The 25,252-nt window shown below is 41.5% G+C and overlaps 1 protein-coding gene across 22 annotated transcripts in view; it reads left to right on the top strand.

Annotated features, from left to right (window-relative positions):
* The window catches only part of CAMK2D (calcium/calmodulin dependent protein kinase II delta), a 164,572-nt gene that overhangs the window by 44,500 nt on the left and 94,820 nt on the right, over window positions 1-25,252 (top strand). For all 22 annotated transcript variants that reach the window (XM_075090113.1, XM_075090108.1, XM_075090111.1 and 19 more), the window contains one exon: window positions 22,590-22,649. In XM_075090113.1, the coding sequence (XP_074946214.1) occupies window positions 22,590-22,649 (60 nt within the window). The remainder of the gene's footprint in view (window positions 1-22,589; window positions 22,650-25,252) is intronic.

Genomic DNA, 25,252 nt, shown 5'->3' with positions numbered 1-25,252 from the left:
ATTCTGACCAGCGTGGATGTGACAGAAGTGATGTTTAGCTGGTATCCTGCTCTGACTGCAGCTGCAGCCTTGCTTAGGGGATGTTTAGATCTTCAGTGGAAGGCGAGCACCACATCCTAGGTGGCTTAAACTAGGAACTCTTGGGTAAGAGGGAAGGTTGCTGAGCAGTTTCCACTGTATAAGAAGAAAGTAAGATTAAATCATTTGCCATTTACTCTAAGAAGCTTATGAGAAAATCCCAAGCGAAAAGAGCAACTTTATATTAAATTGGCCCTGCCTGTTTCCGTACCTGATGTCTACAGAGGATCCCGCTGTGACACAGTAGTAATTTGTCTTGGAGGAAGGTGATTTTAAAGAACTCTCTATGAAATTTCCCTCGCCTACCCAGCTTTCTGTGTTGTCCTGGCAAGGTTTTGTGCACCTGTTAGTTCAATGGCAACTCTGCCCTTAATTGTATCTCCAGCTGTTTCCAATTAAGAAAGGTTGGCTAAATTATACCTAACTAGTCTCACCCCTCTCTCCCAGAGGTATTGGTGATGAAGAGGAAATAAAACAAAGGTGTGTGCGGGTGAAAAAGGGGAAGAGGGAAGACAGAAAACTAAAGCTTTAAAACATACCTGTATTTTTCTTAAAGAGGAGGAGAACGCAAGTGCCTTACCACACCCCATTATTACACTGTCTGTAAGGAGACTTGTAAAAAGAGGTGTCTTTGAGGGCGCATTTTCAGATTAAGGGCAGATGCTCTGACCCTGGCCCCTATCAGTAGGAACGATTCTGTAGATGGACTTTAATCAGTTCTCCCCCTTCCCCCATATCACTCATTAGAAGTATGAGGGGAAAAAGTCTGTTAATGAATTATTGTGAAGAGTTTACGTTATAAGCTGCCTTCCTGTCACAGACTTGTTCTCTCAAAGGCCATAGGCCGCTGAAAAAATACTGCCCCAGGTTTCCCTGCCCTCAAAAATGGAATAGGTCCAGCTGTGTGACAGGTGGTAGAAGGCACTAAAATGCAGATTGGGTTTTGAGCTGTATTGGGAAGAAGCAGAAACTGCTGAGACTTGCTTTTGTGCATTACCAATGCTTTCTGTGTCAGTTCTCATGGATGTTTGAGAAGCAAAGCGAAGGTGCTGTGGTCCTTTTTCTGTGCTGAACTACAAAGCCTTTGCATCTCCCAGAGCTGTTCAATACCCATACTGGCTGCGAGCTCTTGGAATTCACTGAAAGGTCTGTGGGCAAATACAGTATGTGAGTAATGAATTCCTGTTTTATATATTTGGTATAACAGTGGTACTATTTCCTCAGCGCTTTGCCAGCAATTTAATTAGAACTGGCAGTTTTAATTAAATAACACAACTGGAGGCTGGGTTATTTCCCTCCTCCGTTCCCTTAGCTCAGCTGCAGAAGAGAAAGGTTTTTCTATACAGTAGATTCAGTTAGTGGAAAAGCGTATATGGTAAGCAGAATATTTAGCTGTACCATGAAAACCACATTTAATAATAGTAGTACATACACTCATAATTTAAAGTATTTCCATTAAATATTTTTTTAAGATATGCAACAGTTCCTGGAAAAAACAATGGCAATACCAGAGGCTGATATTTAGAGAGAATGGGAATTGAACAAAACACCAGTTATTCTTGTTGGAAATAAACCCGATCTAGTCAAAGGTTTTTCTGCTGCGTAAACTGAAATTCTTCCCTTTGACTCTGAACTACGTTTTATTGTTGCTGTTTAGGTGTGGTTTGGGCTGCATTTGGGGGGGGGAGGGGGGAGGCAGGCAGGGGGGTCATGGGTGTTTGCTTTTTTAGCTGGAGCCCTGTGCTGTGATTTTTCAGGGACGTACTTGCATCCATGATTGGGGTTTGGCAATAGAACACCTCAAACATGCTGTCTCTAATCAGAATAATAGAAGTCCTGACTTAAAGTGACAGCACAAATATTTGAACAAATCGTGGTGATGTAAATATAGTCTCATGTACTTACTTTCTCTAAATCATCAGGTTAATCAAATTCAGTAGTTTCCTAATTATATTGAGTACTTTCTTGTTGTCTTTTGTAACATCAGTAAAATACTGTGCAATGATTACCATTTAAAATATTCCAGTATTACCCTTTCAGACAGCTAATATCAATGATACTCCAGTCTTACCCTTTCAGATTGCTAATACTAAGCACTATGCCAGCATTTGGATGCTGGAATATTAGAGTATCTCCCCTGGGGTCTTTCTTTACAGAAACAAGGGATTAACATTCATTTTCTAGAATGGCTTATTGACTGTGTTTGTTTTATCCTGAAAGCTGCGTGTGATTTTAAAAGATAGATCACATCTTTAATGCTGAAGTTGTAGGAGGGACGAACCTGAAACCGTGAGAAACTGAAACGCATCAAGTGTTCTTTTACATGGTAGGATTATTGGGTTTTCTTCACAGCTCTGTTTCTCTCTCGTGCTCTGTATAGCCTAGGATCTTTTTATTTTCCTGAGGCAGAGAATGATTTACTTACCCTGTTTGTTTTGCCAGCGGAGAGATAACCCAGTTTTACACTGTTTCCCAAGAAGCTCAGCAGCTAGGTAAAAGGCTGGCAGCGTGGGAATTAACACCATGCGTGCAAATACCCAAGCGTTGGTTGCCCTAATAGTGGGTAAAAAGCTGAAGTCTCCTTAGGTGGGTTCCGTGCAGCCACTGACCATTAAAGAGGCGAGCTTGCCTCATGGGACTTCCTGCTTATAGCACTAGATGGCTTAATCTGATACAGGTTTTCTATATAGTTACAGTTCCTTTGATTATCTTGCTGATACGGCGTGGAGTGCAGAAGCTAAAGAAAGCACACATTTAAGGAAGAGAGCTTGCTTACCCCAGAAATTTGTCAAAAGGAGAAGTTTGAATACCTGGAAATGCTTGCTTTCACTTTTATTTGTGGCTGTTTTTAAAAATCCTGTTTATTATGTCCTCATCTTAATTTAGAAAAAAAAAAAATGTAAGCCTCAGACTTCCTTTCCTGGGAGCGTCTTCACTGGCGGTCTGGAGAAGAACTGAAATGATGGCAACTGTTGAATCAGGCAAGCTATTTAGGCATGAATGTCTTACTGAAATAAGGCAAATTACCAATTAGGAGGCAAAACACTTGAAGGATTTGAGCATTTATCCTTTGTTTCAAGTATTAGAGGCTTTTGTGCTTTCATGGTTCAGTCAATTATGGTGGGTTTGCATTGTTGTTAGAAAACCAAACTGAAAGAATAAGAGATCTGTTCAAACTCAGGGACAAAACTCTAGATTAATACAAATTAGACCACTACCCTTCAATAAAGGATTCACCGGTTAGCACTGACTGAAATTACTGTGGTGGTACTTTAAGAGGAACAATCTTCTGAGGTTTATTTTTTTTAATGCAAAAAGACTCTGCGTACTACCTTTTAGTATATATGTTTGCAAGACAAACAGTGTTTTCTATTTTTTTTTAATTGCTTTTACAAGCCCAGTGAATTGAGTTACAAGAAAGTGATTCTAAAAATAATGTCAGGATGATCCACTTTCAAAATAAGACCATACTCATGTAGCTTGGAGGTCATGGCATCAGAATCCTGGTATCAAAGCTTCAGATGGTTAAAAGCTATTCATGCACGTAGTATTTGAGGAGAAGATTTGTTATTTTTATGAGCAAAGACTTAGCAGCTTGGCAGGGCAGAAAAAAAATTATGTGGTGGGTTAGTCATAAAGCATTTCTTCCTTTTAAAATAAGTTAATGGAAGGAAGATAATCAAATTACTGTTTAATGTGGAACTCCTGTTTAAGTTTAGTATTATTACTGTTTTAGCTTTTTATGGGCCATGTAGAAATAAATACATGCTTTACTTATGACCTACTATTTGGTAAATACTGAGGTTTAGTCATTAGGATATTTTTGTTAATGCAATAGTATCTTTAGCCCTATTAGCACCAGTACAGCCTACTGTTAATCTTGAAGAAATATTCCTGTAGGCATGTGCTTATATATGCTTACAATTAATTTTTGTTATGAAAAACTTTGGCTTTGTGCTTAATAAATTTCCTCTGAGTCATAATGATAGTTACCAAACCATTGTTTTTGTTCTTTTTGGACTTGATTCTTGTTCTACAGTTGTTTCCTCCTAGGGGTTTAAAGTCCATGAGCTTTTATTAAGATAAATGTCAGTGATCTCAAGTGGATTTGCATAAAAGAAGCCCTTAGTCTCTGGTAGAATAAGTCATGTGTAATGTTTAGTTTTAAAGTAACAGTGACTATAGAAAAATGGTAGAAATAGGCATGTTTGACCTTTTCTGCACAGTGGAATTTCTGCCTTTGACTGCTCTTTTTTCCCTTTCTGTTAAATACAGAATACTCTGGCATCCCTAAGCTATCAGTGAACTGAACATCCTCGCTGGTTTAAAAAAAATAAAAAAGCTTCTCCCTCCCAAACAATTAATGCAATATCTTGTTCTAGAAATGACATCAAGGCAAAAGGTGGCGGTCATTGATATGCTTTCTAAAAATAAACATTGCCAAAGTGAGGAACTTAAAGTCAGAGTTCAGGAGTTGTTCTTCGCAGCAGCCTCAAAATCAGTAACTCACCCACTTGGCTTGGGTAGGCATAAAGTATCTCAGGCGGTCATCGTGACTTGGTGTCTTACATCTAGTAATTACTCATTTATATAAAAATTAGCAAGCGTCAGTCAATAGGTCATGATTTATTTCAAGTTAAAAAATAATTTGCTACCATAGTTCACATAGTGCTGTGGCTGATGGTGAGGTTTGGGTTTACAGTAAGCTGTTTTGGTTTTTTTTTCTTTTTACTATTAGACAATATTATTTTATCAGCATCTGGAGGGGGAGTGAGTATGTCTCATGTAGTTCTCTCAGCATTATTTTAGAAACCTGGATACTTGAAGGTGCCTTTGAAATTTTAGGTGCCAAACAAAAATCTGTACAGAGTTTATAATGCTCTTAATGGATGTATGGGCTGAACTATTGCTCTTGAAGATGGGGTCTGTAGGACTGGAGTTTAGCAAGGCATTCAAGTATGTACTTAAGCCCATCCCTCTCCAGTGAAGTATTTGAGGGCAAGCAGATGCTTTAGTGCTTGTTAGACTGCTGAATCGATGCCTGAAATTCCAGGCATCTCTTGCATATGATGTGTTTTTCTCAACTTACTTCAAATTCCTAAGAATTTTTTTTTCCCAAATACTGTTGTTTCCTGCAAACTTACTGCAACTTTCTGCAGGAAATGAGTTATGAAACGGAAAAAATATTTCCCTGATTATGGTTCAGAGCTATTTGTTCAGGAGCCATTATATAACACTCGTTTTCAGTGTTGGTGTTATAAACGGGGTATGTGAAAATATGTGGGAGCGAGTACTCAAGGATTTAGTGTTTTGCAGACTGACTTCATTTTTGACTCGTTGGAACATAGGACTAGAAAATAAACCCTCTATACTTAATATAACACAGCCATCGGACGGCTGTGTTATACAACTTTAAATTTATCAAGTTCCATATAAACCAGGCAGTCACTAAGCTGCTCACCGGGTTTGAAGTGTCCTCCGGTGGGATGAAGCTGTCGTTTCCATTAGCCGTACGTGCTGACTCACTTGTGCTGCATGTACTGCTTTTACTTCAGGCATTTCTGACTGAATCGGGAAACCAAATTTGTGATTTTTGTGAATACGTGGTACAGCTTTCACACCTATTAGCACAAGGGGATATGTAGAAAGGCTTTCGGACAGACACTTCATGGAACTGAATGCCGGCTCAGCAGTATTTTGTAATTACAAATGATTTCTGTGTTAGTTTCAGAAGCTCATTGTATATGGGGCATTTAGTTTTCTTCAGATTGCTCTGCTTTAGTCATATTCTCCACACCTGCCAAACTGTATGATGCAAAAAGGTGGTAAGCACTCCCAATTGCTGAATTGCTACATATTGCTCTGTAAAACCTGAAAAATGGAAGCTGCCATTTGGCTGAAATGTGTTGTGCTAAAGCACTCTCGGTGATTTTGGTCCACTCGTATGCGTGCTCTGCTTTAATTCCCGCTGAGAGTAAGCCTGCGTCTCCTGGAATATAACTTGTCTGAATTACTCAAATACAAATCATGACTGAGAAGCCTTAAATTTAAACCAGCAGAAAATAGAAGATAGGACAAAATGAGAAATACTGGATGCACTCAGATATTTATCAGTAGAAATTAAAAAAATATTAGGGGTAGAGGAGATGCATTCTAAAATAGAGAATCAAAAATGAAAGCAGGGCAGTGAAGCAAAGGAGGAGTTCCCAGCATGGAAAATGAAGGACGTCCATTTGGTTAGAGATGGAAGGGGAAAATGCAGAGAGCAAAGGGCTGCAAGGCCAGAAGAAAAAAGGCTTCAAAACCTAGTATATAAACATCATGCAAAAAGTGACAAGTCAATTAAGGGACGCTAGGAGGGTCACCTGCTAGAAATGGTGGGGAGCAGCTGGTTTGAGGTGCCAGGTGAGGAGAGAGAAGAGTTCTGGGAGGCTGCTCTGTGTGAAACAGCAGCGTTCCGGCCAGAAGTGGGAAACCGAGCATGAGGCAACAGGGAACAGAAGTGGTCGGTCTCAAAAAAAGCCTTATTGTTCTGCTTTTAAATGTGCTCAGGTCTCACACGTAGAGTTGTTGCCGAAACCATGTTATGGTCCAAAAAGAGGAAGGGTTGAAGAAGATTGGCTGACGATCGGCTGTAAGAATTTGCAAGTTTGAGTCACAAAGGAAAACACGCTGCTGTAGGGCCAGAGCGAGGTGGTAAGGAGAAGTTTCAGGATGAAAAATGCATTCAGGTTTTGCTGTTAAGGCAGATGTAGGTCTTGCATGAAGATATATTCGGGAGATGGGACGAGATGCAGCACTGGACAGAAGATCAGAATAAAAGAGGTGATACAGAGGAGGGATGATGTGACACACAGTAAACAGAGTTAAATGTCAGGTGAAGATTGCTTGGCAAACAGTTGTAGGTGACTGGGTGATCAAACTTGCGCTTACTAGCTCTCAGGGCCTTTCTGTTTACATTGGCACTGGAGAGTTTTACTGCATATTACTCAATTTCAGTAGATGGGCTGTTTATATAATATCTAGAATATATAAAACACCTATATGTAATTGTGTGTATATTTTATATAGTAAATATAAATTGATATCTATATATTATTTTTAAAAGTGGAGATTTATCTCCTCTAAGCTGATGAGGGTATTTAAGCCAGAAACAGCAAAATGCATATAAACAATAACTAATCTTTGTTCTCTGGGGACTGTTGTTTAAAGCTGTTTTCACTCGTGCCAGTGTGGCTTGCTGGGACGACGCAGCAGTTTCAGACTTTTCCTAATGCTCTTCTTGCTTTTCTAAGTCAGTTCTCTTAGAAGAGTGGAGTGAGTGAATTGCCAGCTGGCTGTTTAAATCCACAGCAAAGTAAGAGTATAAAAAGGGGGGAAAAAATTAGGATTTATTGGCTTGAACTCAGCACTGTGTGAGTGTGTGCTTTTAAGAACTGTTTAAAGGTTCCCAACATTTGAGTAAAATCCAGCCTGTATTCTTACAGCCATTCTGTTGGTCTCTTCTGTCTGTTAATTTTGGACATCATTAAACACAAATTAAAAAAAAAAAAAAGTAAAACGTCATTGGCTCAGTGCTTTGCTATTAATGTCACATGTTCTCTTTACTCCTCTTGTCACCTCAATTTAAAGTACATAATGTGCTCCTCAATTTTAGCAGCAGAAACAAATGCAGGCATATTCTGCATTATTTTTTTTCTCATAGTTGTCATAGAAGTCAGGGCTAAACTGTCTTTGTAAAGTGCCCTGAAGACACTAGTACCATCTCTGACTCTGTAATCTGTGCTTTGTAGCTAGGAATGAAGTCTCTGCGTCTATTTGTCAAATTTGCACACACTATGAACCTAAAACATTGACACAAAAAGTGGGTGAGAAGTGGAAGAAAGCCCTGCAGTAACATTAACCAACCGAAACCTGCTATTGTTGACGGCCTTCACAGCTGAGCACAAATGTGCCCTTTGTTTTCTTAATGCCCCGGGGCAGAATTTGAAATCAACAGGTGCGGGTTTTATTTGTTATTTTACAATGCATCTTGGATTAATCTATTTTGCTTTCTCCTGATATTCAGAAGCCTGCTTGAATAGAAGTGTGTATGCGAACACAGCCGCAGAAATAACTGGAGGGATGCTTCGTGCCCTGATTTTTGGTCTGTTGATGCTTTAGATGAGTGGCCTAATAAAAGAATTGGCTCTGGCATTGTTGTTGCATACTCTTATCCATTACGGACCCGGGTATCTCTGGAAAAAATGTCTTTATAACAATGAACACCTGGCGTGTGCTTCTGTTGAGGAAACGTTAGGAGGGATGGGTCAGATCAGTATTCTTACTGTCTTCATTGTTTATTATGAGAATGTCCCACTTTCTCAGCTATAAATACTAGGAAGAGAGGAATAAGCAAAGACTGTGTTCTCAAATGTTTCCCCACGAGCAGGTAGTGAATGGTAGAGCATTCATTTTGAAAAAGTGCTTTTGGGAAATGAAGGACCGTATTCCTTAGCATTTACCTTCTCTAAGAATAGTGGCGGGGGTAAGTGAGGTTTTTCTGTGAGCATTTCTGTAGCATGAACTGAGTAATGGAAAATTCAAAGGGCTGCATGATGTACTGTTATTCGAATAAAAGTGGTTCTTGTTTTCTCCTATAGACTGAAAATGCCTAGGTTGCAAGGTGCTGAAGGTCTGTAAGTTACCTTTCATAAGAACCAGCTCAACTGGGGGCTTAGTAATATTGTTGGTCCCCGTTAATGGCTTCAACTTAGAGAAATGATTGGTTCTAAGAAATGGAACTGGCCTGCTTCCAGAGCCTTAATACTTCCTCAGAGAGAGTTTAAAAAATGCATTTGATGCAGTTAGATTGTGTATAAACTGCATTCCTAGACTTAAAGCAGGGCACTGTTGTAACACCATTACTCTTACGCAATATGCTGTTAAACCACAAATATTTACACTCCATGACACCTAGAATACTTCATTGTGCTCTATATAGTTGTCGGAGAAGTTGACAAAATCAGGGGGGTGGGGGTGGTGTGAAGCTGTATTGCTCTTCCCACCTGTGTGTCTCCCCCACTGAGTTACAAAGAGTTGGTTTGCGTAACTGCCAGGGAAGAACACACTGAAAGAATATGGCTGCTGTTTCAGGTCACCCAGGCATCACATTTGACATTTTGGTAGTACTGAAGGGTAAGCTTGCTTTGATGCTTTTGTGTCGTTCCCCCCATCCCTCTCCCAAAAATTTTGCAGTTCTGTGGCTTTTTGGTCTAAAATCTGCACACGTGGAAGGGCTTATTGTTATCTTAACATTTCAATTTGACGTATTTTTCAGTACACGTTGCGCATTTATTTCTCAAGGGAGAGCTCAGTTAACTTCATCTGTGCCACTGCATTGTAGCAACATCATCCATAGACTGGTTCCAGCCAGTCCCTCTTGTTCCCCAAAAGCAAGAGGGGAAAGTTTGTTTGGACAACCTGTGGTCCTGGCAGGAAGCGTGGACTCCCTGCTGTTCCCATGTACGTGTAGCCATGTACAGCCAGGCTCTGCCACTGCTGTGGGAAGAGGGAAGTATTGCTGCAAGTTTGCCTTTTCTTGGCACTTAATGGTGTCAGTGCAGCCTGTCACCTGGCCCCAGAACTTCTACTTTGGGCAGATATAGTCTTTTGAATGATTTAATAAAAAATAATACAGGGAACCTGTGCGAAGCAGGAGAGATCCTGGCCTGAAAGTCTGTAGCAGGTCTAGACGAGCTTGCGGTCTGGGGTGGGAGACCTTCAGAGCTGTGTCCTCGTTGCATGGCTTGGAAGGTACATAAATAACTATGCACTGCACAAGTCAGTAGGGAGAGTCTCAGCCCACTTATGTGCCTCCCTTCTCACATAGGTTAAAAAAATCTGGCACTCCTGTCCTAAAGAGGAGCACAAAGATGAGGATTTGTTCCTCAGTGAAACATTCAGTGACTTGCTAAGCTGTTTTCCGTTCTAAACCCTTAATCCTACGAATGTCCTGGATGTAGCGAGCAAGGGTCAGATCTGCCACAGGGTGTAAGCAGACCTCAGGTGCCTCGCATCTATGTTGTGCCTGTGAAAATTCCCATTGAAGAGCTACCTGCCTAAATGCTACCAGGTGTTACGTATGTCTTTGCACAGCCCAGAAACTGCTAAAAGGTGGGGCGGTTAGGGTCCTACCTGGCAACTGAACTGCCTTGAAATTATGTGGAGCAGGGCTTACGTTTCTAGCAGAGTACCCTAAGCAGGCTTAGAGCTCTCTGACGCTTGGCCAGCTTGCAGTTCGAAGACCTTAAACACCTTTTGTCTCTTGATCTCTCTTGTTAAGATAGAAGAGCTTATTCTGGTGAGGTTTTAGGTGCCCAGAGCTTATGCTCTGCGGCAGTGAGTTTTTACATTCTAATAGAAACAAAAAAAAGCATGAAGATATTTTAATGCATCACAGGGGTTCCTTTTAATGGGAGCTTTGTTCTTCTGTGATGGATAAAGAGTAAGCAAAAGAAACCTTCTTTATTCAGAATAATATTAATACTAGAAAGAAAATACAGCTGTGTTGTGTGTAGTTCATTCTGCTGTCAGAGTTTCTGCTGTTGTCTTCCGATTTCCGCGCGAGATGTAACAGGGCCAAGGTGGTCTGGGATAGGCTTTAAGGTATGCTGTGGTGCTGTCTGAAAAGCCTCTTGGGATTTAGAGCTCCTTGTTTTCTCTTCATTTAGCTGTCTAAAGAAAATTATGGGGGAAAAAAAAAACCAACTGAAAAGTGTTGAACTGCATTGCACAGAGTGCGAAGCAGCTTGCAGGGACCATCCTCAGAAAGATTAAGCAAGCTGTGTAAGAAAATGTACATGATCTCATGCTGAATAATAAAATATCCATTCAATAGTGGGGAAAAAAAGAAATGCGCAGACAACGAAGGGCTAAAGATATAACAGACAGCACTGAGGTGGTGTAGTTTAACCCCAGCTGGCGACTGAGCCTCACGCAGCCGTGCGCTCGCTCCCGCCAAGTGGGATGAGGGAGAGAATTGCCAGAGTAAAAGTGAGAAAATTTCATGGGTTGAGATAAAGACAGGTTAATAGTTAAAGCAAAGCAAGGAACTCATGCCCTTCTTCCCCTGGGCAGGCAGGCTCAGCCAGCCCCAGGACAGCAGGGCTCTATCACATGTAATGGTGACTTGGGAAGACAAACGCCATCACTCCCAATGTCCCCGCTTCCTGCCTGTCCCCCCCAGCTCTGTGTGCTAAGCATGACGCCACGTGGTGTGGGACGTCCCTGGGGTCAGCTGTCCTGGCTGTGTCCCCCCAACCCCTTGTGCCCCCCCAGCCCCTCGCGGTGGGGTGGGGTGAGGGGCAGAAAAGGCCTTGGCTCTGTGTAAGCCCTGCTCAGCGGTAACCAAAGCATCCCATGGTTGTCGGCGTTGGTTCCAGCACAAATCCAAACCACGGCCCCCTCCCTACCTACTGGGAGGAAAATTAACTCTACCCCAGCTAAAACCATGACAGTATCTACCCCTTATTTCATACCATTTGCGTCATGCTCAGATCTCACACTATCCAGTATGTTTTTATTACCTACCACCCGTCTTCCCATCCTTTGATATAATACACAGATATCATTCCCTTAGTCTAGGGGCCACCCCTGAGAAACGTCTGTAAAATATCCACTGAGTTAATTTAGTCTGTGAGTTTGGGCTCCATCTGTTCTGGTGGTCACTCAGGACAAGAGAGGTGGTGTGTTGCAGGGAGTTACTGGGTGCCAAAGCCAGCTCAGGTCGGGTCACTGCTGCACTTGCACTGCTTCTTGAAAGGCTTGTCCTCCATTGGTTTGGGTGGTTCCTGCTGTAGTAATTCCCATAACATGCAACTCAAATCCCAGGTTACAATTTAAATGTATTTCCATTACGATCTCCACCGTGGTCCATTTGGACCAGACCATTGGTTTTAACATTGCAATGAGCTCCTCCACTTGCCCCTGCTCTGGCTTGGACTTATCCACAGCCCACAGTCCCTTAGAGGGGTGTACCTGCTCCAAGGGGAGCCGTATCTGTGCGCCACAGTCTCTCCAGAGGTACACCTGCTGCAGCATGGACTTGTCCGCAGCCCCAGTGCCTTCAGAGATGTACCTGCTCCAGCATGGCCTTACCCATGGCTGCAGTCCCTCCAGGGACGTACCTGCTCTGTCGTGGGCTTATCCATGGCCACACACTTTGATGTGCTCCATCATGACCTCAGGCACAGCCACTGATGCTTCAAGGTGTACCTTATCCAGTGTGGCTTTATTCTTGGGCCGTAATCCCTTCAGAGGCATACCTGCTGCAGCACAGACACAACCACAGATGCTTTGGGGTGTCCTGTTCCCATGTGGCCTCATCCACAGGTCATGGTCCCTTTGACTTGAGTTTACACTGGAGTTCCAGCCTGTCCAGTACAGCAGCACAGAAACAGCAGCTGGGCCCTTGCCATCTGCCAGCCCAGGGGCATTGCCATTTCTGTTATCAGAGAGTTGCCAGGCACAGCAGAGTGAGATGATCAGCAGTGAGGCAAGCAAGCCCCAGGGCAAGCACAGGAGCCTGCCAATTAATAACTAAACAGCAATAACAGCTATAAATTTGATATAGCACGATCCAATCAAACCTGTTGTCTTGAACCATTTGTGCCCCACAGTGGGTGCCAAAAAGGGCTGTCGTGGTTTAACACCAGCCAGCAACCAAGCACCACTCAGCTGTTCACTCACTCTCCCCTGGTGGGATGGGGGAGAGAATCAGAAGAGTAAAAGTGAGAAAACTTGTGGGTTGAGGTAAAGACAGTTTAATAGAAAAAGGAAAAGCCACATGGGCTCAAGCAAAGCAAACAAAGGAACTCATTCCCTCCTTCTCCTGGGCAGGCAGGCTCAGCCATCCCCGGGACAGCAGGGCTCCATCATGTCTAAGGGTGACTTGGGAAGACAAACGCCATCACTCTCAACGTTCTTCCTCTCCCCCCAGCTCTGTGTGCTGAGGATGACACCACATTGTGTGGGACATCCCTGGGATCACTGTCCCGGCTGTGTCCCCCCCAGCACCTCACGGGTGGGGTGAGGGGCAGAAAAGGCCTTGGCTCTGTGTAAGCCCCGCTCAGCGGTAACCAAAGCATCCCATGGTTGTCAGTGCTGGTTCCAGCACAAATCCAAACCACGGCCCCCTCCCTACCTACTGGGAGGAAAATTAACTCTATCCCAGCTGAAACCGGCACATGGGGAGATGCACTTCTATTGTTTGCTGTGGGCTGCAAGCTCTGATAATAAAATAACAACAGGAAACCCATAAAAATTACTATAGATTATTGTTAGAAAGAGGCTTTGCTTTAGAGGAGTCGATGTTGGTAGGTGGCGAGCGGCAGACATGGTGATAAACCCAATTTGGGTGGTTGTGCAGAATCAGCACTTTGGATTAAGAATCATGATGCTACATAGAAGTGGTGTATGCTGAAGACCTTAATTATATCCCTCTATAATTATAAAATATGTTATGACTTAATCCAAGAGATAGCTATAGTCTATATATATAAGTTTTTGTAATGAAGCAAATCTTGATACCACTTAAACCATTTGTTATTTTGCCTACCTAATATAATCTCTGTATGGAGACAGCCTCATTTTCTGATGCAGGCATCATAAACTGTTATATGAGATTTTGGTCTCTTAGAATATCAAATTAGGGTTAGTCCAAGTCTTTACATTCACACAGTCTGTCAGTACCCCAAATTTTACACATCCGTATTCTGTCTGTTTCCAGTTTCACAGAATTTCGTTAGTTATTGTAAAGTCTGGATTTTTCACGGTTCAGTGCAGCAGATCTATCTTTTTTTCTTTTTCTTGGCTACGTGTCACATTAAAGTTGTTTGAAGCTGGCTGTAAGGGTTTTTTCCATTAATAAAACTGTATTATTATCATTGCTACCTTCTTTCTGATTGTATCGCTGTTTCCCAGGCAGTGATCTTTTTCCAATCTTGATAACTAGCTGTTGCTGTGATAGATGCCATTGTTCACAAATGGAGACTTGCTTTCATAAAATAAGCTAGAATTTACAGAGCTTTCCTTCTTCTGTATTTGCTTTGCTGCTTTTTGAGCTTCTTATTTGTCCTTTTCATTTGATTTTCTTACGGTTTCTCATGTAGACAGCGTAGGAGACCTTTTTGTAATCAAGTATAAGTAATGAAAGGAGAGCAAAGGAAGCAAGTATATAAATGTACTTGAGCTTTCCTTTTATTATTATATGTTTGGCTTTAAAGCTTGGCTTCCTCTTACTGATAATCATTTTTCCCTTTTCATACTAACAGCCGAACGCAGTTTTAGCTGATGAATTATATACTGTAAAAAATGAGTGGCATTAACTTGGTTTTAGTAAGTGACCTACTATTGAATTTATTTTTTCTAGAGCTTTTCCTCTGATACTGTTGTAGCATAAACATTTCATGCTGGACGCTGTCGCAGACTTTCTCAGGATTCGTGGGATTTTGCTGCCTGCTAGGGAATTTCCCTGGCTGTACTTGTCACGGCAGGACACTTCTTTCCTAATCGATTCTTGGTGCAGCAGCGCACCTTCTTACGCTTCAGATGTTTGGGAGCTGAGTGCTCAAAGTATTTCGGTTTAACCTGCCCTTTGACATTCGCCTTCAGATCACCAGTAATTGAAACCCGGCTCAAAACAGGGTAACAGAAATAGATATTTATGTACAGCATTTGCAGTTGGATGCAGTTTTAAATAAGCTGAGTGGAGGAAGGAAGGAACAAAGTATTTCCTGAAACACGTAGAAGAAACATGGAGACTCTAAAGGCGAGTTGTCGTCTTGGGTACCCCACAAGGTTATATTTGCATTTGGTTCCCCCCACAAAAACTTACATACTGCAGACTTACTCAAAAGGTTTTTGACACTCGTCTAAACGGTAAGGATTACTTCATTTCTTTGGAAGTGCAGCTGTCACCTTCTGGACCGCAATGCCCACTTACATCCCTGACTCAAGGAGTATTTAATGCTCTTTCTGCTGCCTCGTGGCATGGTGTGAGTGAGGTATCTCCATTCACTTAACATTTCCTTTTATAACAGGTGTAATAACAACTACTCTGATGCAAGCAAGAAGTAAATGCAGAGTGCTCATTATTATAATTTATCTGACACCAGATATCACCTAATTGGAACTAGTTAATACACTAGTTAAGTTTGGGGTGAAAATCTGGGAATATTATGCTATCAGTAATAATGATGATGATGTAACCTTCACAGATTGCAGTGCATCCAGCAGCCTGAGCAAGGTGTTTTATTGTGATTTACAAAAATATCAGGGGCACTTTTTTAATCAGTACAGTTACTGTTCTTAAATCAGGCAATAACAAGTTAGCCTGTCATTCATCCCTGAAAATGTTCAGCTGTAGTATTTGTTATTTGAGCACACTATTATGTCTATAAATAAGAGCCGAATATTAACCCTATCTCAGCATGGTGCACTACTTACCCTTTTACTAGAAGGTGATCGTTTTGTGAATTATCCTCTTGTTTCATGGCACAGTCTGAAGCAGCATCCGCAGGCACAGCTACCTCTGACTGCTGTCGGCGCACGGCACGCGGGGCACGTCCTTGCTTTGACGCGTAAGCTGAAAGTGTGAGCAACAGTTGTATTCGCTGGGTGCGTTTAATTGGCAGCCCTTACAATGTGAAGCTTTGTCTCTAAGAAATTGTGTTAATTTATGAGGAAAATGTTGGGGTTTTTTTTTCAGAGAAACGTACTAGCTGAAGCATCAGAGTTAGCAATATGAAGTTCGGTAGACAAGAAGAATTTATGTAGTTGAATAAACGAAGTACATTGTTCAGTTACAGTGGCTGTTGTTTCAGAGTATTTCGGTATATGACCATCTGCAGATACCCTTTATTTTTTTATGCAGTTGATGCTGAAATCTCAGTGACATCAGTGGGAGCCAAGGGCTGCCAGGATCTTGCAGGTTTGGACTCGATAAGTTGTTTTCGCTCCATCTAGTTTATGCTCTGTCATTTGAGAGTTCATATCACCTGGTAAATGGTGAGGTAACGTTTACTCATGTATTCTTTTCATCTTGTTTAATTTACTGTCTGCCCACCGGAGCAGGAGGACTGTTTGTGCCACGCTCATCCTGCACTGTATGGGTTAGTGCTCTAGCTTGCCTCGCCCAGGTGGTACCCACCTGCTCTCTGGGGTTCAGAGTCCTCTCAGGTGTAGTACGATAGCAGTTAAATGACCAATGAAAATGTTTCGTGTATGTGAGAAATTAATCATACACGGTGTTGGTTCAGAAGCTGTAGCATAGCAGTTAACAGCCAAGAAATTTCAAGTGTTTATATTCAAAGTCAGAGATGAAGTGCTTTATTATAGCTGTGTTATTCCTCAAGAGTTGACATAGGATGTATTTAGCACTTCACAGAAGACTCTCAGGCACCTGCCAGGTTTCTAGCTTCGCTGGCTAATCCTGTAAATATAGATCGAGGTATTACAGAATAGGCTTCTAAAGCAGCGCTGGTAGCACACCAGATAGACGTCTCGTGCCAAATGACCAATAGTCCTTGATTTTTTAAAATTGTTATTTAATTTTGTTATTTAATTAATGTTTTTCCCCGAGACACTGGTCGTATTGCCATCTTTCTTCTAAAACAAGCTCGGTTTAGTCTGCATTTCAGATCGTCTCCCTGTGTGCTGGGTATAATATGGCAATTGGTCAACTCCTGATTAAGTTACAGCCGAAGCTGGTGGGCATTAAGGTGCTGTAACTGTATACGTCTGTGCTTGTGTTTCAAACTTGCTGCCACTGAATTTAATAATCTTAACATAAAACCTCAGTGGAAGAGTTTAAGTTTATAAAAGAACTTTGAGCTTATCTTGCAGATTTTTAATTATTTTTTTTTATATACTGAACTTCTGAAATTTAAAATTATCTTTTTTTTTTTTAATTACAGAATCACAGAATGGTAGGGGTTGGAAGGGACCACTGGACATCATTAAATTAACAATAAAGTAAACACGGAAGAGGGTTAAGCTGACAAATTTTCCCATTTAAGTGGCGTAGGCTTTGAGGCCTCTTGGAGAATTATGATGATTCGTTTGGCAAGTGGTGACTAGCTCAAGAACTGAACCTCTGGGCAGAAGGCTGCCTACTTCTTAAAAGACTAAAACATCTGAACTGATAACACATGTAGAATTGATTCAATTGTTCTTATTGTTAAAGCTGACCGAAAATATTGGGAAGTACAAATTATCAAAAGAGCAATGAAGTTTCCTGTCTTGTTTTTATCTTCAGATTTAAAAAGTGGCTTACAAACCTGAAGCGCTAACTCTTTCAAAGTTGGAGTTTGCTTTTTATGTTTTATTTTACATCTGTTCATATAGTTCTTTCAAAGGTACATATCTAACTACCTGGACACTTCGCAGTAGGGATTGAACTTTTTAATTTTCTTTTAATATCTGGTGCTAAATTATTGACTCTAAGAGTCACCATCCATAGCAACCTTTTTCTAAACTTGTTCATTTCTTAGTATTTTCAGAACCAACCCTACCATGCAATTATTGTGAGGCATCATAATCTTATTTACGGGTTAAAGCACCATATTTCAATTGTAGCATATTTTTTACATTCCAAACAGTTGTGTTTTTCAAAGTTAGTACCCTGGGCAATGTGTGATGCTTATTGTAGTTGTGTCATAGTAAATTTTGTAATTTAATGTTCACATACTTTATTTAAAAGAGTATCATTATTGTAGAGAAGACAGCGTTATGCTGTATATCTCTGTTGGGCTTCAAAAAGTCTCAGAAACTTTTCTTTTAGCAAAGAAAAAATTTGTGTCTTCGTTGGTATGATGTGAATGAAAAAAGCTAGCTTTTTATGAGTTACTTGTGTATTTTTAAATATGAAAAAAATATGAGAAAGCATTCCTAACAGAGCTCATTTCTCATTAATTGATATTTAAACACGCTTAAGCTGTGTGTTATTTGCCTTCAAAAGTTATTACTCTGGCTTAGTTGTTTGAAATGTATTGCAGGGTAGCGCTTATTTTCCTAAGAAATTGATACTTTTTTTTTGTCAACGTATTAAGTTAGATTTACAATGTAGAAACCAAACAGTTGGATTTCTCTGAGCGAGTATATTCGTTCTATGTTTCTATATTTATTTTTTACTAATTCTGCCTGTAGAGGCTGACATCTTGCATTGCAACCGGCAACTGGCTTTTCCCTTCATTATACAGAGATTTGCTAGAGCAGCCGAACTCCGTGTGTTTGCCTGAATCTCTACTACTGAAGCAATACCTACTTTATAGTTATTGGACTCTGGAAATCTCTTTCAGAGAATGTAAAAGTAAATAATACGCCTTTATATTTAGTTTTACATCATATACTTCTCTATCATTGTCCTTATATTTCCTTTTTTTTTTGTTATGGTAGCATTTAAGTGTTACTAACAGCAGCGTCCAGGATATTTTGATGTTTCCTAAACATTCATACCAAACACCGTCTCTGCTGTCTTTTTACTCTTGCAGTCAGTGGTTCTCTGATTTAGGTTCCCTCTCGATTCGTGAAAAGGCCCTAGACAAACGCTGCTTGCATTTTCTGCAAAAAATGATGCCTCCGAGCAATCCGATTAACATTACTGCTTATTTTGGCCTTTTTGGGTTTTTTGCTGGTTTTCTTTACGCTTCAGGTCTGTGTTGTGTTTCTTTGCACTTCAGGTCAGTTTGTGTGTGAAACCTGGTACTCTGTTCCTCTTGGAACTGGGCTTTGGGATCCCTCTCCCAGTGCTCCTTCTGCTGGAGCCGCACAGTAGCGCTTGTGTCACACATGCAGATTTGCTTGGTTTTAACGTACCACATTCGGTGGATAATGAAAACGAGTCCCTCCCTCCCCTATTACTTGAAGTTGTCCTAATTTAAAATCTGTTGCAGTAGTTGAATAGCTATAATTTTTATAGGACTTCTTGTATTCAAATTCCTTGCTGTTTGTCGATGACCTCACTCTTGGCATCATTAATTGGGCTTACTGAAGTCTGTACTGATTGTGCCTAAAACAGTTGGATGGATTAAGTGAATTCCCCCAAAAATAGCGCTCGTTAGTTGAGGACAATTCCTTGATATTAAGTTGTCAAGATCTGTCAGGAGAGACGGAGACTTAATGTATCTCTTCTATTACTATTTGATATGATTCAAGAGTTTGCTTTCCAAATATATGTAGAACAGGTCAGTCTGTCTCGCTTCGCCCAGGTTGGTGTGAGGTTAGCTTGAAGGAGCCGGTTCCGGATGTTTCAGACCGAGTTGCCTGCCAAGTGTCTCTCCACTGGAAAGGTGCATGTTACACCCGAGGCGTCTTCCATAGCAGAAGGTTGGGATTTTCCTGCCCAGCTTGTCCCTCTATCCCCATGCGCTTTTGAACACGGTAGTCAAGAGTCATCTTACTGAGTGTGTTAAATAAGCCTTTGTATTTTCTGACTTCTGTACCGACTGTGCTCTTCAAGCTGCGTTATGGCACTTGTTAGAGGTCAGCTTGGTTGCTGTCCTGTCTCCAGAGTTCCAGGCGTATGCTTTGGTGGAGTGTGACACTTGGGTCTATATGTATAAACCTCTGGGATCTGGCCAGAGTTTTAAAGACCGTTTTAATTAAGTGTAGCAGGAGGGCGTAGGAGTTGAATTGTTGGGTAACAGTTTACTTAAAACCCCAAAAAACAAACACGACCCTCCCAACCACCCCGCCAAAAACAACCAACCATCCCCCAAACCCCAGCTTCCACAGTTCATCAGTAAATTAATCCTTTATGTATTCCTCTAGCCATCATCGCTTTTATAAGCACTGAAGTATCCCAAAGGATTAGAATCATTACCATTTGTCATTTAGTCCATATCATTATCTCCCTTCGGAGGGTGTGCCTGTGATCAGGAGCTGGTTGTTCAGTGCGTTGTGTGAACGGGCTGCCGAAGCCGGCTAGCTGGTAATGCACGCAGTCTGTGGCAGGAGAAACAGCTCTCAAGATCCCAGTTCAACCCTTAATAGTAATCGCTACTGGAACAACAAGGATATATAAGCAATTTTGTGACGTGAGCCGCCAAACTGGTGGGAAGATGCCTAGGTCATGGTCACTGCTCCCATCACAGCTCGTGTGTTTTATACAGGGGCTGTTGATGCTTTTCATGGGAAGCAATCCTCACAGCAGAGAGACCATGGCTTCCTGGCCATCGTGAACGCCCAGGACCACTGACACACACCAGCTGCACCTACCGCTCTCACCTCGCTCATCCAGAGGGTCTCTCGACCCTGTGTAACGAGCCACGTGTAGCACACCTCCTCAGCAGGCAGGCTGAAGCCAGGGTGATCTTCAGGAATGTGAAGTTGCAGTTTCATGAGATGGCATTTTTTTGGCAGCAGCAGAGACCACCAGCCAGCCTTGCCCTCGCGCTGTGCAGGCCCGTCTCCCTTACGCTGGCACAGCCATCTGCATAGACTTTAGTTTCCCCACTTTCAGGTTGACTCTGCTGATCTATGTTTAGATTAAGTTCTCTAAAAGGAGTAGCACCCAATGCTTCATTGGAAAGAGTAGAGCTGCAAGTGTACTTTCCACAGAGCCTGGTAAATGTGGCGGCAAACCTTCCTGTCGTCCCTCGGCTGATTTAGGAAGGAGAAGCTTCTGGATTGTGGTCGTTTTGAACAGTGGACATCAGGACTCCCCACAGAAGAGACAGGTGGAAGGAGGAGTGCTGAGGCAATGCATGGAGTCGAGCACCAGCTAGGATGATGTCTGGATTGCACTACTGTATTCAGGCACCGAAGAGCAGGGGTTTTCAGTGTGTTTTTTATTGAACCCTATTCTGACTCTTGTCCAATAGACTCCAATGTCAGACTGGTATGAGAGGAACCGTGATTTAGTGGCTTGGAAGGATAAACTAATTGCACTGATGGTATGATGAGAGAGAACAGATACCACAATAGATCTCTAAGAGTTGCATTACAAAAACAGATAACTTTATTCTTGCTGTACCATTTTGATGCCTAATATTCTTCTGTAGGTTAAACTTTTTGTATTCTCTAAATGCTGGTTATTCCACTCAAAACTTACTGTGCGGACTACTGTCTGTATGGAGTGGAAGGAACTTGCCCTTTCAGTTGTTATAGAAGTGTTCTCAAACAGAAGGTGGATAATTAGGGTTGCAGAGATAGTACAACCCAAATTACTTGTGTGACATCTGAAGTTTGAGTCCCTGTGAAGAATTGGTGGTTATAATATCATTGGATATCAGATTGGAGCTAGTTAAAATAAAGGCAGAAGAGCCCCATCTCCGAGATCATTTCACAGTTTATTTCTCTTCCAATTTTGAAAAATTAGTTTTAGCTAATATTATAAAATTGAATCCGCGCTGCTTTTCTGCATCTTGACAAAAGCCTAGTGTTCTTAGCAGCCGTAGAAATTATGCTGCAGAAAGTGAGGATAAATGTGCTAGAAATCTGTTGCAATTACAGGATTACAGTAGGCAGTAGCTGGCTATTCTTATGATCTCCAAATTATGTATTTTATTGCCCGAGTTGCCTCTGTGTGTTTTATACCGTTTATACTGTCTGACACCAGACATTTTAACGTATCTGAAGACCCTCAGGTATTTCCAGTATAAATAATTTATGCACCCCCCTCCAACACTCTTGTATGTATTATATAAATGAAGTACTATATTGCTTAATGTTAACCAAAATGCAGCAGAGGTAGTACTGTAAACGGGTGAAAATATTATAAATGTGTGCTACATAAAAAACCAGTTTAAAATGGAGCTTGAGGCAAGCAGTAGGATTTTATGTCCAGAAGTCGTTGGGGCTCGGTGGTGTACAAGTTCAGACCTACGCTGCTGCTCTACCCAAAGGTTAAGAAGAATCAAATGGCTGGGAGGGAGGGAGCCAACAGATGGTACACCTGGACCTACACGTTCAGGGTATCTTCAGGTTTATGAATAATCAGCCTGAGAGAGAGATTAGCCCTGCTGGGAAAATAATAACTGCTGGTCATTAGTTATTGGAAGTTCCTGTAGCACCGTACTGTGGTGGCAGGAGTGCTGGCACTCTGTCGGGGCGGCTGCCGCGTGTCGAACAGGGTACCTGGTGCAGTAGGTATCATTAAAGCAGTTAGCCAGCGGGATTTAAGGCAATGCTAGAAGTTCACGTCGCCCTTATTTTGATTAATGTTGTAACATGGTTTATTGCCTGATAATTATAGGTCATGGCATGAATATTTCCTGTTCTCCCCAATAAACCGGCAGCTTGGTGTTTCTAATGGAGCTGTCTGTGGTAGTCCCTCAAAGAAGTGGTTGGATGCAGTAACCTAATTCAATATTAAAGTTTGATTGTAAAATCTTAATGGATGTAAATAAAGGAGGTATTTTTTTGAAGATCACATCAGGTGATGGCGGGTTTTTTTGCATCTGTAAAACAAATACACCGAACTGTGTTAATCCTCATACTAAAAGCAACTGTTTTGCTTTCTTTTGTTGCAGATCACCAGAAACTGGAAAGAGAAGCAAGAATCTGTCGCCTCTTGAAGCATCCCAATATTGGTAGGAACATCTAATTGCTTTATACAGTAGATAACAGATTAGAAAACTGAGGGAAAATACCAAATAACAGATACAAATAGCAGCTCAGAGAAGTAGAGTGGAACTACCTCCAGGCACGACTATTTCTTCATAATGTGGTGCTCCTTTCTAATTTTACTATGGGATGTAATATCCCGATAGATCACCTAAAGCAGCGTGTACTGTTCTCATCTTCTCTGAGCTATTGCTCTGCCATCAAAGAGCCATCTATGCCAGGTGTTTGGGGTTTTTTTGAGCAGTGTGTAGGAGGAGTTATTTCCAGTACTGCTCATGACTTTTTGAGACCTGCAGTAGAATTCCGTCTGACAGCATATATTGCAAAATGCTGCTAGAGTTAGTGTAGTTTTTACCAAGATGCTTATTTTGTCCTGGTTTATTTTGTATTTGAGATGCTGTTCTTCTGGAGAAAAGATAGGTAGATGCAGAAAGCTCTGCTCCTTTTAGTTCCAGAGCTGTATGTTTTCTACTCCAGCATGAGTTCATGCTTCAGATGTAAAGCAAATGAAGATATTTGAGGGGGGAGGGTGTGCCTGCTTTAGAAACAGTAGACACACCTAAGTACCTTGAAAGGAGTTGTATCTGGGTTTTTCAGACACTGAATTATATACCAAGGATCTCTCTCACAATAATACTTGCTGTACCTGAGACTTCTGCAGAAGGGTGGGATTTTCCTGTCCATCTCGTTCCTCTGTCCCCATGAACATTCTTAAAAGTTGTCGTCAGAAAAAAGTAATAATCACACTGAATGTTTTAAATAAACACGTATGCTTGGTACTTCAGAAGCACTTGGCAGTCTGCTTGCTCTTCCTTACGGTTAGTTTTTCTCCTTCTTGTTTTTAACTAACAAATATTGGTCTTTGTGACATTTTTAGACTCATATAATTGTTTCATGACAGGGAAGGAATCAGCTCCTCCCTTTTAATAATAATCATAAATTGAAAATAAACATACCACAGTTCAAAATGAAATCTCGAATCTCTGAAAAAGCTCTCTCATGACATCTCAAACGCTTAGAGGTTTCACAGGCAAATTTGGCTAAAGAGGAAGAATAGTGGTAGCTGCGTTATTTTATCCCAGCTAAAATTTTTGCATTGTAAAGTGATGCAAGAGAAGGGAACATACAACTTGTTGCAGGGAGGACATGCAGCTCTTTTGCAGTTATGGAAAGGAGTGGTTACACATACAGAGCTCTAGAGTCATTTACCTGTGCCTTGCTGTAACTAGAGTATATTTGTGAGTTTGAACAAGCCAGGGCAGGTGAATAAAAAACCATAATAAACTCATGAAGTGGAAGAGCTAAAGTGCACAGAACAGCTCAGCTGAAATGTCTAAATTGATTTTATGCAGTCGCATGTCTTGGGTTTGTTGGGTAGCTTGGACCAGTATTAGTTTGTAGTCCAGATCCTCTGTGGCAGGCCTGTACCGAGGTGCACAGTTCAGTCAAAGGATTATGGACAAGTTCTTCTGGTCCTGTTTCAGAAAAGATGCCATGTTCTACACCTGTCTGGGAGAAGATTTTCATGGCTCAGAATTAACACGCCAGGGCTTGGCAACAGGCATTATATTCTGTCGTTGTTCAGTTTCTGCTGTTGGCTGCTCTTCCAGCCCTGCTTGTGTATCTGCCCGAAAAAACTCTTCCAGTTAGTGTGGTTACAACAGTTCCTTGTTTGCATAATTGCTGGAGTGAAGGCCACGCACTCTCTTGGAGGAAGATTATAAATGTGGTCTGAAAACGAGAAACCATTTTTGTAAACTTAGAAAGGTAACTCTCCTCAAAAGTAATAATTTCAGGCCTCGGAAGTCCTATCGCGTAAGCTGCTGGGCTGCAGAGGTTCATGTTTGCATGCTGTGCTGGCTGTCCACTCTCCACCTCGGCCACGTGCCGACCCTCTCCTTCACCTGGGGGCTGCCCACCGGAGGCTGCCGGGCTGCAGCCCAGCCTGGCAGTGGTTTGCTCTCACCCCTTCCCCTGTGGTCGTGCCCTCAGCCAGCTAAATGCTAACCCTAAAATCATTCTGAGTGCATGCTGCCCAGCCCCGACTGCATCTCTTATTTTTGGGTCACTGTCACATCCCTTTTTTAAAAAAGTCATCTCTCGTGGCTAATAATACTCCATCACACTAGAAAGCACTAATAGCGAAAAAGGAAGTATACCAGAGTAAGGTAACTCAGCTGTAACAGCGCGGATTATGGTGTGGTTTGTGTGTCTCAAAATGGTCAAGATCACCCCTTCTAAACAAGTTTTACTTGCACTATGTGTTTGACAAAGAGTACGTGTGTTTAAAAACACTAGCAGGTTCATGAATATAAAATTCATGCTTTTCTCTCCATCCTTATTTTCTCCTGAATTTACCTGCCACAGGTTGATTTCTAATAGCCCAGAAAATAAAAGAGTTTTTGAAAAGGAACTTGTCATGTCAATAAGTATGTATAATTTAAAAAAATTAAGAAAAATGTTCTAAGAAATAATTTTTCAAATGCAATCTCTGCAGGAGAACAGAGATCTAGTTTAATTGATTGGGCAGTTTCTCAAAGACGATCTCAGTGGTTTTCTTTCTTTTCCT

Source organism: Phalacrocorax aristotelis, chromosome 4, assembly GCF_949628215.1.
Source record: "Phalacrocorax aristotelis chromosome 4, bGulAri2.1, whole genome shotgun sequence".
In the NCBI taxonomy this organism is placed as follows: domain Eukaryota; kingdom Metazoa; phylum Chordata; class Aves; order Suliformes; family Phalacrocoracidae; genus Phalacrocorax; species Phalacrocorax aristotelis.
The sequence above is the reverse complement of the archived record's forward strand: the minus strand, read 5'-3'. Positions and strand labels throughout refer to the sequence as shown.